Source organism: Elgaria multicarinata, chromosome 5 (genome assembly GCF_023053635.1).
Source record: "Elgaria multicarinata webbii isolate HBS135686 ecotype San Diego chromosome 5, rElgMul1.1.pri, whole genome shotgun sequence".
Taxonomy (NCBI): Eukaryota; Metazoa; Chordata; class Lepidosauria; order Squamata; family Anguidae; genus Elgaria; species Elgaria multicarinata.
Genome location: NC_086175.1, coordinates 75,461,892 through 75,479,594, shown reverse-complemented (window position 1 = coordinate 75,479,594; position 17,703 = coordinate 75,461,892). Strand labels below are relative to the sequence as shown.

The window sequence follows — 17,703 nt, the reverse complement described above, 5'->3', positions numbered from 1 at the left end:
GTTCAGTTATTTTAACACAGGAGATATTGATTCTTTAGGAACTTTTAAATCAGGTCATCTATGTATAAACTAATATTTTAGGTCACACTGTTCAATTTTTATTCTGCTTTCTTATATTCTGTTCCAGAAGTACTATAAAGAAGCAGAAACAGGACAGTCTTATTGAGCTCCTCGATGAATGCAAAATATGAATACTGACCACTAATAAGTAATATGTTCCCTACTTTTTATATATTTCTTTAATACATCTATAAAAGATCCAATTATATTATTTTTTGGAAAAGCGAGGAAAAGAATTTCCATTCAAGTTGACCAAATGCTTTTTCAATGTCTTAAAAGGCCATATCTGATTCAATTTTAGATATTTTATCATCATGAATGATTGAAAGAGCTCATCCAAAACTATCCACCATGTTGTAGTCCCCATTTAAAAACGAATTGGTTCTATCAGGGATGGGGCTCATCAGGCCCAGGGGCCAAATCCAGCCCTTCTGGGGTTCCTCAGAAGGAACCTTCCTCTGGCCCATCCCCTCTCTCAACCATGGTGGTTTTCCAGCTTTAGTGCCATTTTTTCTCCATACTGAAAGATTCTCCACCCCTGGTCCATCTAAATTTGGTTATTTAATATTGCATTATGATTTTTTCAAATTTTAATTTTTTAAATTAAATCTACCTTAGTTTGATCATGCAATTTATTTAAGAAGCTTTGAGAACTATACCTCATATATAGACCTCACATGCATCCTACACAACACAATTATCAATTTCTCCTCTACTATAACCAAAAACCAACCCATCCTACTTCTCAATTTTTTTATTTCTTGGTTCTGTAATAAAAGTGTACTTCATTTTAAGTGAATGAATTTTCATTACATTTTGACACAGTGAAGTTACTAGAAATTATTATATCTCATGATTGGTGTTTCATGGTGTTTCATTTTAATGTGTTTTCATAACACAGTGTTCTTATATTTTCACTGTGTGAGGAATAACTGCAGTTAATACTAAATCTTGCAAGATTTCAAGTGCAATTTTCATCACTCAAAAACTATGTTGTAATACTACATCATACTATATTTATCAAGTAAAAATAAAAATGGTGTATGAAATTAAGTCTTACATCAGAGTAACAAGATGACCCAAATTTCTACTTGCAGATATCGAATACAAATAGAAGAGTGGGAAAATGCAGCTTACCTGTGGTGGAGGCACCGTTATTGGTGTGGGTAAAGGAACAGGCATTTGAACTGACAACGGTTTAGCTACAGGTGATGTTTGTTCATTACGTGCAATGTCTCCACCTCCTGCACCTCCATTCTGGGCTACTTGGTTTTCTGATTTTTTGGGAATTCCTTTCCATTCTACAGTAAACATATGAATAATAATTGAAATAATGTAACATAATTAATCTCAACTTCAGCTTTATAAAGCAGTTGTAAGTCTTCATTTAATTAAAGTCTGTCCTACAATATATTGATGATGTGTTCAAATCCATCTGCCCCAATGGCAAACATGAATATTGTCTGAACTTACTGTGCTAAGAAACTATCAAGATACCCTACTTCCTTTCAAATACAGTAGGTTGCGTCCAGACTTAAGCCCCATTGATTTCAATGGGCCTACTCTAAATAAGCCTAAATCTGGATCCAACTCAATTATTTGTTTCACGTGATCAAAGCAAGCCACCGTGGCTTAAATAAATTCAGAATGGCTTGTTTTAATCTCTAGCACATACTAGGCACCATCCTGGCAATTTCCCTGCTCAGTGAGTAACACTGAGCACTTGACAGGTGGAGGAAAGTGCTTAACGTCACCCACTTAGCAAAGAGATCCCTAGAATTTAAAGAGTAGCCCTGACCCTTGGGGTGTCCTCCCCACAATCCACCCATCCCTGAGTCAGCAGCAACTCTTTTTCATAGAAAAATGCACACCATCCCATTATGTGCTGTCACTCACAGTAAGCACATCTAGTTTGATAGCTGTCAAACTACACATAATTACTGTGATTGGGAGTGAAAAGCAGAGCACTTTTCTATGGAAAACCACTGCTGGGGATTCAGGAAAGTGGGGATCCGAAGCAACATCTGCAGTCAAAGGTTGTCAAAGTAGCCTATATACAGTCTGGTCTTGCCTATTACCTCAAAAATACAAGGCTCCAAGGCAAGGCAAGCTGCAAATTTTTGACAGTTGTGCAACTCCGAAAACCCAGGTTAAAAAAATATATTTGCTGACATTCCCTGTGACCAGAAAAATGCAAAATAAAATTATTTCTTCCCCACTTTGCGCAAAGAGCAGAATTTAAAGAGAAGCTCCAGCTGCAAGCTCCAGTTTTGCAATTGGAGCAGGAATGGGGGACTTGTCCCCAAGTCCTCTTGAGTTGCTGAGTGGAGCCAGCTGGAAGACCAAGGGGGAAGGAGTGGGGAACAACTTGTCGAGCTCACCATGGGTTCTTACGACAATAACCAACACTGCAAGGCTTATTCTGTAGTGTGGGTTGTCATGATGTACGAACCCAATCAGTCTCTCTTTTTCAGCTCCATTATTTATTTTTACTACAGCCACATAGAATTTAAGTTGAAATCATGCCCAGAATTAAGAGAAAGCAGGTTAAGAAATAGTTTACAACAACATTGTGGCATGGAAAATATTGCATTTTTAAAATTAATTGTTTCATTAAATTAATTATTAACATAATGGCTGGGTTCAGACAAAACAATAAGCCACACTCATGGGTTGTCACTGAACTTTGGGTTGTGGATGAAACATCGGTTACTGTGTTGTTTGAATCCAGCTGTGCTAATAAACCATGGTTTATTAACCACGAATAACCCACAATTCACAACTAAAGAACAAACCATAGGCTCTTTTCATGGTTTGTCATTAACAAATCATTATTTGTTAGCATGGCTGGGTTCAGGCAACACAATAACCCATGTTCTAACAACAATCACACTCAAACCTCGAGTGTGGGTTATTGTGTTGTCTCTACCCAGTCAACAAATATATAAGATAGAAGTCAATTAGGGTGACTAGAATGGATGCATGACCACTCAAATCTAAAATCAAAGGAAATTTGCTTCCCATCCAGCAGGATTCAAATCATTCACAACTCCACAAGCACCTCCCAAGCTATTTCTCCACTCCAAGATGTCCTCCTTAAAAATGTCATCTGGATTTACATTTATGTGTAACATGCAGTTCAGCCTCAAAATAAGTGGAGCAAAATAACTAGATTTTTTAAAACAGATTTAAATTATTTCACATAGAAACTTTCACTTAAATATATGTTTGCTTTCTAAAGACATATCTTACTAGGACTCAGTGTTTCGTTGTCCAGCATTCCTCCTTCACAGAAGCTTTCCAAATCTTCAGGCTTAACTTTACCCCATGGTATGTAGGTAACACCTAATTCTACATCCCAATACTGCTTATAGTCTGGTTTAATTCCTTTATTTAAAGCCCATGCAATCTGAAGGAAAACAGCAACATACTTATTAGTCAGTGAAATATTTTTCCTACTCAGAGAAAAACTACCTATTCAGTCCAACATGATTTGAAACTCATGAAACAAAAGAACATTGTACACAATGGGAAATCTGCAAAGAGCAACATATAAATCACTGTGAAAAATCCTTGAAACAAGCAATCTAAGGGATTCTTCACATAAATTCAACCTCTACTTGTAAGGGATTATTCACATAAATTCAGCCTCCATGTAACAGCTATTCCCCTTGGTGACCCTTTTTGTTGACACTGCTCAGCCCCCACCCAATGTTTTACATACTACCAAAATTCCTTTTAGCAGCTAACAGCAGTGTGAAGACAAAACACAAAGATGACTTTTTATCCCCAATCTGAAGAAAGGGTGAACATGTAAAATGGTTTGCTATGTGAAACAACCACCATGTGCAAGTAGTTTTCAGATTGCAACTGAGTTGTATAAAGCAGCTCTAGGCACAAGAGAGAACTGAGAAGCTGAAACATTAAGAACAATTAAACCAATCCATAGTTAAAAGTGGGCTACAGATATTTAGGGTGGACAATGCTTTTGCTACCTTAGAATCCTACAGCAACATAAACTGAAGGAAGTCAGAATGGCCTCAAATAAGCCTGCAAACGGAGTTCAGTTCAGCACCTCTTGTTTAGATGGGGCATTGGCTTCTATTATATCTTAGGACACAGCTATGTTCCTTTAATTGGCACTGTACTAACACTCCTCTAGTGATAAAACCACATACCTTATCACATTTACTGTTCCAATGTTTCCAGTTGAAGACTTCCTACATTGTTACATTTTGTTTATTATGTGACCTACAAGGTGTCGGGGTCACACAATAAAGTAATACACTCACCTTCAACCAAAACAAAGAAAGGTATTCCATCTACTTAAGATATGATGGCATTTCACTCATCTTATGTAAAATTCTTGCCAATCAAGGTAAGGAGAGCCTTTTGTATTTTCTCAAAAACTATTCTGGACATATTAATTACTTTAAGTTTAATTTACACTGAAAATCCTATAATACCTTTATAGATTTCTGATTCACTTTAAAGTTACCACGACTCAGTTTCTGCAGGGCATGGTACGCATCTTGTCTCTCCTCCATTACAATATAGGCACATCCTCTTGGCGGTATCATCTATTTTAAGTTCAAAAATATTACATTACCATTAAACAAACAGTAAGTCTCATCAATTTTATAGGAAAATTTAACTGATTAGAATTCCATTTTAATTTGTGCCTAATACAAAAAAGGCACAAACCACCTCTGGCAAGTGCAGTACTGGGACTTACTCATTTTTAATATTGCTCATTTGTCTTTCTATTGTGCAAGTGCCTGAGGCAATGGCCCCACCAAATAAAGCCCACAATCAAGTAATTATACTCATTATATATTACTAGTATGCAAGACTATTTACTTTAATTTCTCTCAACTGAAAAAAATTAATTAAAATCTTGGGCAGTATCCAAATGGGCACTTAAATTCCTGCTGATTCTCCTCTGTCCCACAGATTGCCTTCCACAAGCAGCACCCACCACTTACGAAAGGGAGATTTAACACTTCTGCAGGCAACCTGAAATGAGTGGAAATGCTCGTTTTTTGGAAGGAGGCAGGTCAACAGAACTTGCCCAAGGGAGCTCTGCCAACCTGCCTCCTTCCAGAAACTAGCGTTTTTGTTTGTTTCAGGGCTTCCTATAGGAAACACTAAATCTCCCTTGCATAAGCAGTAGGTCCCACTCATGACATGAATTTGGCAGGACCACCAACTGTGGAAGGGGAATGGCAGAGCAGAAGGGAACTGGTGGGGGCATAAGTGCCCCATTGGATTCTGGTCCACATTTATTTATTTTTTAAAAATGCTAACATTAAGTAAAAAAAATTGCTTTTAATCAAAAATAAATATGAACTAGTATGTGTTACGGATGTTTACACTCAAAACTATTTCAACTAAAATGCCTAAATCGCTATTTATTGCACACTTCCTTGAGTCTCATACTCACATTTATAGATTCAATTGGGCCAAACTCTTCTAGAAGACCTCCAACATCCTGCTGTGTTGTTCGTTTGTCCAGTTGTCCTACCCAGAGTGTTGTACTGCAAACTAACGGGGGGAAATATGATATTTAAGTCTACTTCAGTATTAAGGACTACCACCTCTTGCGGTACACTGGTATCTTTAAGCAAGCAAACTTCTGTTGCAGTCACAATTAGACTATGCGCAGACTGAATCTGTTAAGCAAGCATTGCAGGTACAGAGCTGCAAGTACTATACTACACTGTGCTACAACAGACCAAAAGGTGACCAGCAACTTGAACTGGGAGCTAACAATAAATTGGAAAGAGTATACCTCAATCAAAATGGGCATGCCTCATGAGAGTCCTCAAGCAAACGAAAAGAACTACTACTAACAGTAATTGGAATGGGAGAGGGTAAGAAATTATTATTATTATTAGTAGTAGTAGTAGTAGTTCTTTTGAGTTTGGAAAGGGAGAGGCAGGTAAGAAATTATTATTATTACTATTATCATCATCATCATCATCACCACCACCACCACCACCATCATCATCTCAGAAGCAAGGCCAGAGCTTATCATGGTAATCAGAAACTGGATGGTGCTCACCACGACAAGTGTGGCATGAGGATTTGTGGATCCCTGGGCCATCTCCAACTTTTTAACATACCCACTTTGTATCATCATACTAGTACTCTCAGATAAAAAGGCAATACAAACTGGTGCTCGAATGCAGTAAAGCAATTTCACAACTCAGCCTTACACCCCGTTTTAGCATACTTTCAGGGGTATGTGTACAGTCCTCTATAGCAGGCTATTGTGACTGAAAACACACAAAAGAGGGAAATAACAAAGAGGGATGGGAATAAAAGTCAAAAAGAAAAGGTACCTTCTACTTAACCCCAGTGCATGCACTGCTTGAAGCTTAATCTTGTCTTGTATTCAACCTGGTGACCACTGAAAACCAGGAATTCCATGTAGCTTAGTGTCTGGAACTCACTTGAGGAGTGAGACAGGACAGACTGAACTATCCTTCCTTTGACAGACTGCTTGACCTCTGTAGTTGTTGTAGAGGAAGGAACTTACCTTCCCCCATGGCAAGTACAAAACTGTGTTTCTCTTTTGCCAACCTGCTGTGCTTTTATAGACTGTAATTTTTTTATCATCCTGCTTTTTTCTCATTACAGGGACCCCACTTTTTTTTTTTAAGCGAGTAAGTAATATTTTTTGCTAGCTAGTACCTTGGGGGGGTTGTAAAAGGGTTGGTTTAATCCTTATGAATTAAAACTTCAGTTGATCATCTTGAGTTTGCCTACAATCCTCAAGAGTGCATCTCATCTCATTCTTAGGACAAAGCAAGAATCAAGAACACTTGAAAGCAAGCATTAATACTGCCCCATTCGTGTTAGGAAAGACAGAGGTAATACTCACCACTAACAATTTCTGGCCTTATTGGAGGAAGGCCTTTTGTTCTACGTGCTCGATCTCTCTCCCTTTCACGCCTTTCCTGGGATCGGGACCTAGGAGAATGACGCCGCCTGTCTCGAGATCGAGATCGAGAACGACGATGTCTTGATCTTCGATTCCGAGAACCAGACCGTGATCGTCTCCTTTTGGGTGACCTAGTATTAAGCAAAAACATTAAAACGTTAGTATATATAGCAAGTATTTTTCAATCATTGATAAATTAGTGGTTGCTACTGAATCTTGCCCATTCCTTGTTAACGTGTGAAGCCCTAAAATCTACATTCCTGGCTAGCACTGCAACCCCTTTCCTTAGAAATTCCACAGCCCAGCCTTATATGTAACTGTGTGCCTTCTCCGGTAATGTGTTGGCCAATTATAGTGCAAGTGTCATAATCTTCATTTTGAGGAAATGAGATTTAAAAATCCCTGTTTTCAATTTTGTCCATTAAGTAGAGTTTGTTATATTATCTACGATTCAAAATTCAACTTTTATTATATTTTGGAGGTACTTCAATTTGTATACAACCAGAGAGAATTACTTCAGGTAATCACAGTGAAACAGACAGAACTTTTCTTTGGAGCCTTGAGAATCAATTTTGGTTAAAAGATGAGATATAAATAGTGTCTAGTAGCTTTTCAAATACTGAAGTCATAGGATGTACATAGGATGTGCCATGAAGCTGATTGGTGGGAGATTCAGGACAGATAAAAGGAAGTACTTCTTCACACAGCACATAGTTAAACTATGGAATTTGCTACCACAAGATGTAGTGATGGCCTCCAATTTGGATGGCTTTAAAAGGGGATTGGATAAATTCCTGAAGGAGAAGGGTATCAATGGCTATTAGTCCTGATGGCTATACGCTACCTCCAGTATCAGAGGCAGTAAACCTATATACACCAGGTGGGAGGGCGCTGTTGCACCATGTCCTGCTTGAGGGTGCCTGGTTGGCAGTTGGTTGGCCATTGTATGAAAAGAGTGCTGGACTAGTTGGACCCTGGGGGTCTGATCCGGTGAACTGGGGAAAAGAGGTGGAAAGACTGCTGATAGTTCCACTATCAATGGTCTTATACAGGTAAGTGCTTAAGGTGTCTTTAATATATTATGTACCAAAGCTGTCCAGTATACTTCAAAAACATCTGAACTATATAGTATTTCATAAAACCATCAATTAAAAACAATAAGCAATAAAACCAAACGCATTTTGACCCAATATGATCTTCCTCAGTGGTACACTAAAATATACATACATATGAAGTACAGAAATTTGTTTTTAAATCGTTTTAGCCACTATTCTGTTGCTTTTTGAAAAGGCTATAAAAAGCCTACTGGATTCAAGTTGTTTCTCAACACCTTGCAGCTTGAATAGTAACATACTGAAATATTACAAGCAGAGCTAGACCTGGTGCATAAAATAGCTCCTTGTAATTATAAAACCACCTTATCAGGTGGGACAGGAGGGCATATATAAAAGCCACTAGCTTGAGAACAACTTGAATCCAGTAGGCTTTTTATAGCCTTTCCAAAAAGCAACAGAATAGTGGCTAAAACGATTTAAAAACAATTTTCTGTACTTCATATGTACCCCTTTTCCTCAGTTTACCACTTTAATCGCAAGGGGTTAGGCTAGGTTTTTTGCTTCCCTGGGTTTGATCCAGCATGGCTCTTATGTTCTTATGTACATAATTCATTAATTAATGCAGTACAGATATTTCTGTGAACAGTGAAATAAAACCATATATAGACAACACCAGAGAAAGGAGGTTTAAATAGTTTAGTAACATGTGCATTTTCACTTTATAGTTTGATTTTGATATATTCTAGTATTTATTCTATAATGATAAATGTACACGTTTTTCTTTTTACCTTGATGCTGATCTAGATCTTGATTTTCTGTTCTCTTGTCTCTTTCCTTCTTGAACAGGAGGATGATCCACTTCCATATCCTAAAACATTTAGCAAGTATTTATTGTTATATTGCTATTACTCCCTTCATTTCATTTTTTGGGTCAGTTTCAATTTTAATGCTAGATAGTTAATAGCATTTGAAATGCAAACTTTAAATAGTCACTCATATGTAACAAACCTCAAAAGTTGGATTTTTGAATCCATATATATTTTTAGATCGAAAGAAGAAAAGATTGAAAAAGAGAAAGAGGTAAGAAAAATACGAAAAACGTCCTCAAGAGATCTATTTAGTCTATTTTGAGTAGAGCGAAGTTCCCTCCACACATCCAGCAAGGTGGTCAAAGAGAAACTGAGGAGATGGACAGGAACCCACCAAGACATGGACTGTAGATGGTGGGGGTTGGGGGATGAGTTCCCGCTCAAAAAGCATTCCTCAGCTTTAGAAGTTTCCCAAAGTGCGGCTCCACGCAAGCGCAGAGCCCATATGTGTAATGCACAGAGACCACGAAGAAGAACTATAGTTACATTAAGTACAGTTCCATTTTTTTGGTTTGTTCACTCATTCACACGAAGGGAGAAGCAAATAGGTTGTGTGTACTGCAAAGAGACTCATTCGTATCTCAGCTTTAAATTGAGGTATGATCATCCAAGCCCAACCTATATGCCATTTTGAACAAGGGCTAGATAGCTGAATGGTATGAGAGTAGATTCCTTTGCAAAGCACATTTAAGGTAGAAAGATTCTAATGCACTTGAGTAACAGCAAAAAGACAAGGAATATACCATACCAATTAAACATAATGCTCCACCATTACCACTTCAGATGCTTAAAGTGTATTAAAAGCATGAAATGCGCATTCTAGCCGACAGCAGAAATCTAATTTGACGAACATCTGAATAAAAATGTACACTATGGAACTTTTATGAGCACTGAAATTTCTCTTTGAAACCAACACATGGCACTATACCTAAAACAATGGATATTAAGAGCTTCAGCTATTGGGCAGTATAAAAAGGCATTAAATAAAATAAATAAATAAATATTTACCTGCTGGTGTGCTTTCTGTATATGTGGCTCACTTTGTGTTGTAAAGGAAGGTTGGAAAGATTGCTGCACCTGAGGGGAAGGCTGTATGACAGGCTGAGCCATGGGAGTAAACTGTGGTGCAGGTAGAAGTCCATAGCTTTGCATTTGTCCATTTGGAGGAAGTGGGACCTTGTAGGAAGAGAATATACAGGGATTTTCCATTAATTTAGAAACAAAAACAACCTCTCGAAGTCTAAATAATAAGTAATGAACCTGTTACAAAGGAAATTTTAACAACTGTTTCCAATACCTGGTGAAGCATAGGATCTTGTTGCATTCCCAGCATTCGCTGCTGAAATTGATCTATGTTTGGGAGCTGGGGATAAACTGGTTGTTGCATGCCTTCACCTGGAAATCCACTGGGCAATAAAAATGATTTTTAGCAGCATTTTAAGAGCATAAAATGTAGTATAGAATCTGAAAACTGCCATCAGTGCTCCCTCCCCATAATTTTTTTTAACTGAACGCATATTCTTCCCATTTACGCTAACATCCATCTTCCTGACCTCCTTTTCCTGCTTTGTCAAATTTGAGATTGTAATCTAGTCAGGGCAGGGTCCTGTTTTACTGATGTCACACTTCAGAGCACAATGCAAACACACACACTACTATCTGTCTATCTACAGACACACTTTACGCTGAAAGGCTATAAATATTCAAATGTAACTGCATTATAGCTGTCACTTTTAAACCAAACAGATGCATATCAAACACTGGCATAATAAAAGAATTTTAAACAATGAAGTCCAAACAACGAAGTGAATCACCTATATAATTTAGACTTCTATAATGCCACCTTTAATTTTAACATTTGTGTTTGCATCACAAAACTTACAATGTTGGCTGAGCGACGGAAGGAGAAGGCATTGTTTCCTCTTTCTTTGAGTCTTCCACTGCTTCTGGTTCATCATCATAGTCAAATCGATCCAACAGCTTCTGAAACATATTACATTGAGCCAACTCTATTCTCTTCAGTAATTAATAACAGACCAATAAACAAAATATTTATCTCACTGGCAATGTAAGGTTTTTCCCCCTGTATGTTTTGCAACTCTTGGAATATTAATGAAATGTTGCAGTTTAGATCTATCACAAGTGCCAAATGTCCTCAACCCAAATGACAACTTACTTCTGCCCTGCAATAAAGTATTACGCGCAACTGCCACAATACTGCATTTAATGTAGAGCTGCGCTCTAGGACTAGGAATGCATTATTGTGTGCATGTGCGCACTTCTGTCTCTCTGCCCTCCTTCCTTGTGTTAGAAAACAATCCATTCAAACTAGATGAAAAGGCAAAGCTTAAGCTGCAGTGATTTAAGTTAGAGGGCATGGATTTTGATTTTAATGAAGTATACTAGTATGATTGTTTAGCACTGAGCCTTGCCATCAAAACTGGAGCAAGCAAGCTGCAACTCTCCTCTTTCTCCAGGCATTAAATACAGTTTAATGTGCATTTGGCCCCAATAGTTTAAGGAGACCAGAAACATGGACTAGATTTTTCCCCAAACAGCCAGTAGCCAGTTGTAACAGACAAAACTGAGCTGTGGTGGCTGCATGCATGATTTGGCATTTAATTTTGTAAGCACCTGCAACAATACATAAAAGCTCATGCAACAATACAAAACTATTTTAAGTTGCTCAGGGCTTTATTATTCTTGTATCAGAGTGACAGATTTGCTCCTCTGGACTTCGTCTTTGTAACTGTTGAGATGCAAACATCTGTTTGCAACACAGCAACTGAACTAATGGATATGGCCAGGCTTTTAATAAAGAGTTCACATGGCCGTAAGCCAGAACAACTCAAAGTCTACAAGGCTCTTGTGAACTACACAGATCCCAGAATTGGAGGTATACAACCTAGAACGCAAAAGCAATTTAGAAGTTACCATGACATCTTATTCCATTATAGGCGATGTATGAGATATTTCTCATTAGCTTGGTTCAGACCTAATGCCACTCCATGGTCCAGCATTACATTCCCAAACCCTGGGGCTATGTGTTCCTTCCTCCCCTTGTGTACAGCAATTACCGCCCTCCTTTTTTAGCCTGAGACAAAATACAGTTTGCTAACTGAAGCATATGGCCTGCATGTGCCCTCCAAGCCACAGTCTGCTGTTTTGTCTGAATCAACCAGCTATAGTTTATCTGAAATCAGGAAATGTGGGGAGGGAATTGCCACATGCAAGTGAAAGAGGGAGAGGGGAGGGGGGATGATCAGTGATGAGGATCCCAAAGACTCATAGTACCAAACTATGGTTTGGCATGGCATTATATCTGAAACAAATAATTGGATTAATCCCTTTACAATACAAGAAAGATATTACCTTATCAAAAGATGTCTTTTGCTCTGGTGCTGGGAAGTCATGCTTTTGTTCTGATGGTTGCGTTGCTGTAGTCTGCAATTGTGCAGTTATAGCATGGACCTGAGCCATCACATTGTTATCTATCACTGGAGACTGAGGTTTTGGAGGCTGCTGAAAAGTCTGAAGTATCTGTTGGAGCTATCAGAATAAAATTGAAACTATTAATACTGATCTCTGAATGGACATAAGCAAACACCCAAATCATAACACATGTACAACAATTGCTGCTTTTCAGTGTGTGGATGTTCCCTTTCCCCCACAACCAGCCATGTGCTGTGTGGGTACTATAGTACAAGGCACCTGCTCTGGTGGCTCCTCCTCTGCCTTGTGGTCTCTTAAAGCTAAAAGGTAGAGAAGGAGCTGGAATGAGTAGCAACCAGAACGCTTTGGCATGGAAATGGAGTCAAGCACTATGACCATTAAAGATCTATCGGCCCTTTAGAGAAGTGCTAGCACAGTTTAAGTGACTTAAGTAGCTGTCAGTAGCATAGAAGGGATAATTTCCTGTCCTCAACTGAAGGTATTTAGGACTCTAATCAATAAGCATGCAAACTGCATGGCTGCACAATCATGTATTCAACATATGCATTATTTATTTCCAGACCAGATGTTATCTGTAAACAGCAGAAAATTTAGTTTCACTATTCATGAACGGAATTAATTCACAAATGTTCACAAATAGTTTTAAAATGGTATTACCTGTGACATAGTCTGCATTTAGAACAAATTAAAAATTTAAGTTTATATTTTCAAATAAACACTTTCTGCTTACCTGTTGTCCTTGTGTTGTTTGAAATAACTGAGCTACAGCTGCAAAGGCATCCGAACTGGGCAACTGTGGCACAGTAGGTACTGAATTAGAAGCAACTTGGGGAGGCTCAGATGGAATTGTCGTGGCAGGGGGTGGTGAACCTATGAAATAATTTATTTAAATACAATTTAAGACTGCAACTATTCCAATGTATAACACTGTATGCTACATTTTAATGTACATTTAAAAAAAATCAAAACCAGGGTGGTCAACTTTTACCACACTTGCAAATATGGCTCAAGGTTCTTTTTTGCCCTCCCCTGACAGGATCCTCTAAAGTGGACATCATATGGCCTTCACCATCACGCCATGTATTTCTTGGCAACGCTACCACATGCTGCATGCCACAAGACAGAGTCTGTATCCTATTTATAGGGTCACACAAATATAGGCCTGTAGAGCGTTCTTTAATATTCACTTAATAGGACCAAATTAAAAACGTTGATGCTATTTATTAAACAAAACCATCAACAGAACTGCCTCTCACATCATTATTATTATTACTACTATTATTTGCAGTTTGGCCTATAGTCCCATATAAATGTTCTCTGTAGTTCATTAGCCATATTTTCTTGTTTCATCTATCTTGTCCATCAAGGTGTTAAGATTCACAGATTTCACAACTTCTATACAGAAAACACTGGTCATAATTCTAAAATTAAGTTCAGGAAAACTACACATTCAGGAAAACAGTGGTCTCAGAAGCCAGGGAACAGCATTTCCACTCCACCCACCACACAGCCCAGTTGATTAGTTGGGTGCGGAGAAAATGTAGTGGGGTCTTGCTGGATTCAGGGGCCGAATAGGGAGCAACCAAGGGCTGCATGCAGCCCCAGGCCCATAGGTTTGCATCCCTGCCATAGAGACTACAAATTATGGAAGAAGCATTTGTAAAGAATGATGGCTACTGACTAGATATATGGACAGCAGCTAGGATGTTCATGGTTAACACACCATTCTACCCTTCACTACTGTTTGATTTGTACTGCTTAACTACTGAGCAATCTGAAGAGTGAAAATACAAATAATTTTTGGAAAGTCAATATCCTCCATGTCCATCCAAGACATTGTATATGCCACTTGTAACATTATATTTTCAGCCAGGTTTATCCAGAAAACAGACCACTTAACAGAAACCATTGAAGAAAAAGCTATGAGGTACAAAAATGGGTAATTCAGTCATTTGTTTTGTACAGCACCATGAAAACTCGATGGCGCTATATAAATAAATATTAATAATAATAATTGTGATTTCAAATACAATCAGTTAATGAGAAGGCTCTCTGCAGCTTTCCTGGTCTTTGATATATTTACTAGCAGAAAAGAGGATCTTTATCATCTTTTTAAAACCCCAAGTTACTGCAGAAATCAAAGCCCAATTTTTGTTTTAAATTAGTTCACACCATTCTATGTTGATTAAAGCAAATTAAGTCCAAGTCTGTCAAAATTGGTCCTATAACTGAAAATAAGACTTTTAATGAGAGTTCTACCTTCATTATTAGTTGCATCTTCCATCACTGAAGCTGTGCTGGTAGCTCCTGCTGCCATGTCCAGGAGAGGTTGAATTATTTCTATTTTAAACACTCCATTTTTCTGCCATAAGTTGAGGACACGAACTATCTTACTCTGTTCAAATAAGAGGCAAGTCAATACATTTAAAAAATTAATTTGCTTACTTTAATCAGGATAGAAAGCCTCCAAAGAAACTCCCAAATAAATAAAATCAAACAATTTCACAGGTCACAACACTAAAAAAGCACTTTCAGCTATACCTTATCTTCTGATGGACAAAGATATAAATATTGGAATGTGGCTGTTATGTTTTTACAGAATCTTGGCCCAAAAACATCCTTGTCTGTTCCAAATTGATGACGAGACTGACGAACAATAGAGTCAATAACATATAATCCAGGGACTTTATATTCTGGCTTACACTAAAAAGAGAAAGAGAGAAGGAATACATCACCATTTTTTATTATTCAATTCATATTCAGCATATTAACATAAGCTATATGATCATAAAACAAACCTATTTTATTAACCTGAAGTTGAAAGTCCAGAAAAGGGGAGAAAGGAACACATCCCTGCATGTGCCATACAACACTAAGGATATTCAAGAAAGCTATCAAGACTGATCTCTCTTCCAACAGGCCTATCCAGGAGAATTTTGGGATGTTTTTAGGATGTTTTAACAATGTATATTATGTTTTATTTCAGATTTATGTATTTTATAGTTACTGTTGTTCCCTGCCTCGATCAAAATGGAGAGGTGGGTAAGAAATAAACATTATTATTATTACTACTACTACAACATCTTTTCCCAAAATGTGAACATGAGTGCCATTCTCTTTTTAAACACAAATCTCAGGGGCCCACTCATCACCAAAGTGGGTATAATCGATGTGCAATGCGACAGAGGGAGCCTGCCCCAACATGCCTCAACCGTGTCAATTGTACATTACACTGAACACATAATACGTATCCATATCTACTGAAATTGAGAATGGACTTCACAGAAGATGAAGCCTATGCCCCATGTACGTATATGTCAGTTGCATGTTACAACAACTGTATACAAATGAGTATTTGTGAGGTAGGACACTTTGCCCAATGTGTGAGCCAGGCCTTGTTCAAAATCTTTTGGGGAATAATGTAGCTACCAAAAAGTTCAAAGTAAAACTTAACACACAAACAGAAAAATATTTTTCTGGGTTGCAATACATCAGAAATTTGAGAACCACTCACTTAGACCCCAAACCAAAGGATTTTTCTTACAAGCACATGTTTAACAATCTAGTATACAATACCGAGCTGATTGTAACTAGAAATAACCATATGTCTAGGTTTAAAACCATAGGCCCTATATCCCAAAGAGATAGTAACATCAAAGTAATCAGTTGTGATCAAGAGAGGCAAGAAGGGGAGATCCCTACAGATGTCTTATTTTCCCAACTCCCAAACAACAGACTCTCCTATGCTGCATCACAAGCTGCCTTCTCAACTCCTCCAAGTTTAAACAAAAAAAAAGGCAGTCTTGAAGAACATGGCTAAGATACAGTGCCGCAGTCTGGAAAAATAAAACAGAAGTGCCACTGTTTTCTTGTGATCTTTTACATAAATTAAATTATTTTTATCAAGGGAAAAGCTGTCAGGTTTCTAGGTTCCAGCACTATGGTTTTGGCACCCATGACTTCTCCAGTCCTGATTTCATAATAAAAATATTTTCATTAGATCTAGAAATAATTTTGAGTAGATAACACTGATTTCATACAGCCCTAGAATTAACAATATGCAAGAAAATTGAAGTCAGTGTACGGTTAAATAACGCTTGCATAACCCTACATAAGTAGCAGGATTGTGTGATAGTTGTTTAATCCTCAAATGGCTGGGTTCGCATGACATGACACAACCCCTGATCGCTCCATTTGGGGATTGATATTCAAAATGACAGCTGCACATGCCCAGCACATGCTGCAACTCATTGTAGGTTAAATAATCCACAATGAGCCAGCCATATCATGAGGACCAGCCCACTGCATTGTTCAGAAGAAAATGATTATCACATGGAAGAGTTGGAGGGGAGCTCAAAGGTCATATAGCCCAATCCCCTGCCACTACAGCATCCCAGACAGCTAGCCCTCCATCCTCGGCCTAAAAACCTCTAATGAAGCAGAGATCACCACCTTCCAAGACAGTCTTTTCTATTATTAAACTTCTTGTTTCATCAAGACATTCTCCCCAATTTTTAGTTTAAACCCTTTTTCTTTAAATTAAAAGGCTAAAGGTGGAACGAAAGAAAACAAATTTGCTCCATTACCTATGTTATAGTCCTTAGATGTTATAATCAAAAATATGTTAATAAGGTTAAAACTGTTAAAACTATATATAACTTAGTAAGTATTCATCATATAATTCCTTTTACCTTTTTAATAAACTTCTCTACAATCTGGACTACATGCTTGTAAAGCTGTAAAACAGAATTAAAAAACATTATAAAATAAATTAATTAGAAATGTTTCATGCTATAAAATATATAGAAAAATCTCAATTTATTACTATAAGGATAAATATGTAAATCAAAAATAAATATTTCTAAAATAGGAGCAAACAGGTCTTGTTATTAACATTTTCCACAGCATACTTACAAGTCTCTCAAAATTTGCTCAGTTGCAACAAGGTCCTTGCAATGAAATTATTAAAATGATAAATGTATGCATTAAGAAGTTTAGTAAAATTCTTCAGGAATAATTTTTTTCTAATAGTTTTCTTTGGAAGAACACATACTAACATACCATGAATCAGGTGTAGGGAAGGAACTATGCCCCATAGATCACATAAGACCCACTTTGTTCCCCAACTTGCCCACCAAGCTTCCTTCCCAAGCCCCTAGTACCAAGAGAGGGAAAAGGGCTTATCTCCAATCAGCTGACATTGCTCATGACTCCTCTCGCAGTGGAGGACAGGGAAAATGTCCCCTCCCCACCCCACTTCCCCCAATCTGCATGGATCAGCTGAGGAGATAGGGCTGGGAATGGTTTGTATATGTGAATG

At 37.7% G+C, this 17,703-nt stretch overlaps 1 protein-coding gene across 2 annotated transcripts in view; it reads right to left on the bottom strand.

Moving 5' to 3' along the window:
• The window catches only part of SCAF4 (SR-related CTD associated factor 4), a 64,545-nt gene that overhangs the window by 18,779 nt on the left and 28,063 nt on the right, over nt 1-17,703 (bottom strand). Inside the window, exons 3-16 of one of the 2 annotated variants that reach the window (XM_063126712.1) lie at nt 17,075-17,119; nt 14,925-15,086; nt 14,643-14,778; nt 13,114-13,253; nt 12,303-12,479; nt 10,813-10,913; nt 10,228-10,336; nt 9,939-10,106; nt 8,850-8,929; nt 6,947-7,137; nt 5,504-5,604; nt 4,527-4,640; nt 3,313-3,469; nt 1,198-1,361 (exon numbers count right to left, since the gene is read on the bottom strand). In XM_063126712.1, coding sequence (XP_062982782.1) covers nt 1,198-1,361; nt 3,313-3,469; nt 4,527-4,640; nt 5,504-5,604; nt 6,947-7,137; nt 8,850-8,929; nt 9,939-10,106; nt 10,228-10,336; nt 10,813-10,913; nt 12,303-12,479; nt 13,114-13,253; nt 14,643-14,778; nt 14,925-15,086; nt 17,075-17,119 — 1,845 coding nt within the window. The remainder of the gene's footprint in view (nt 1-1,197; nt 1,362-3,312; nt 3,470-4,526; nt 4,641-5,503; nt 5,605-6,946; nt 7,138-8,849; nt 8,930-9,938; nt 10,107-10,227; nt 10,337-10,812; nt 10,914-12,302; nt 12,480-13,113; nt 13,254-14,642; nt 14,779-14,924; nt 15,087-17,074; nt 17,120-17,703) is intronic. The other variant, XM_063126713.1, reaches the window with a different exon arrangement.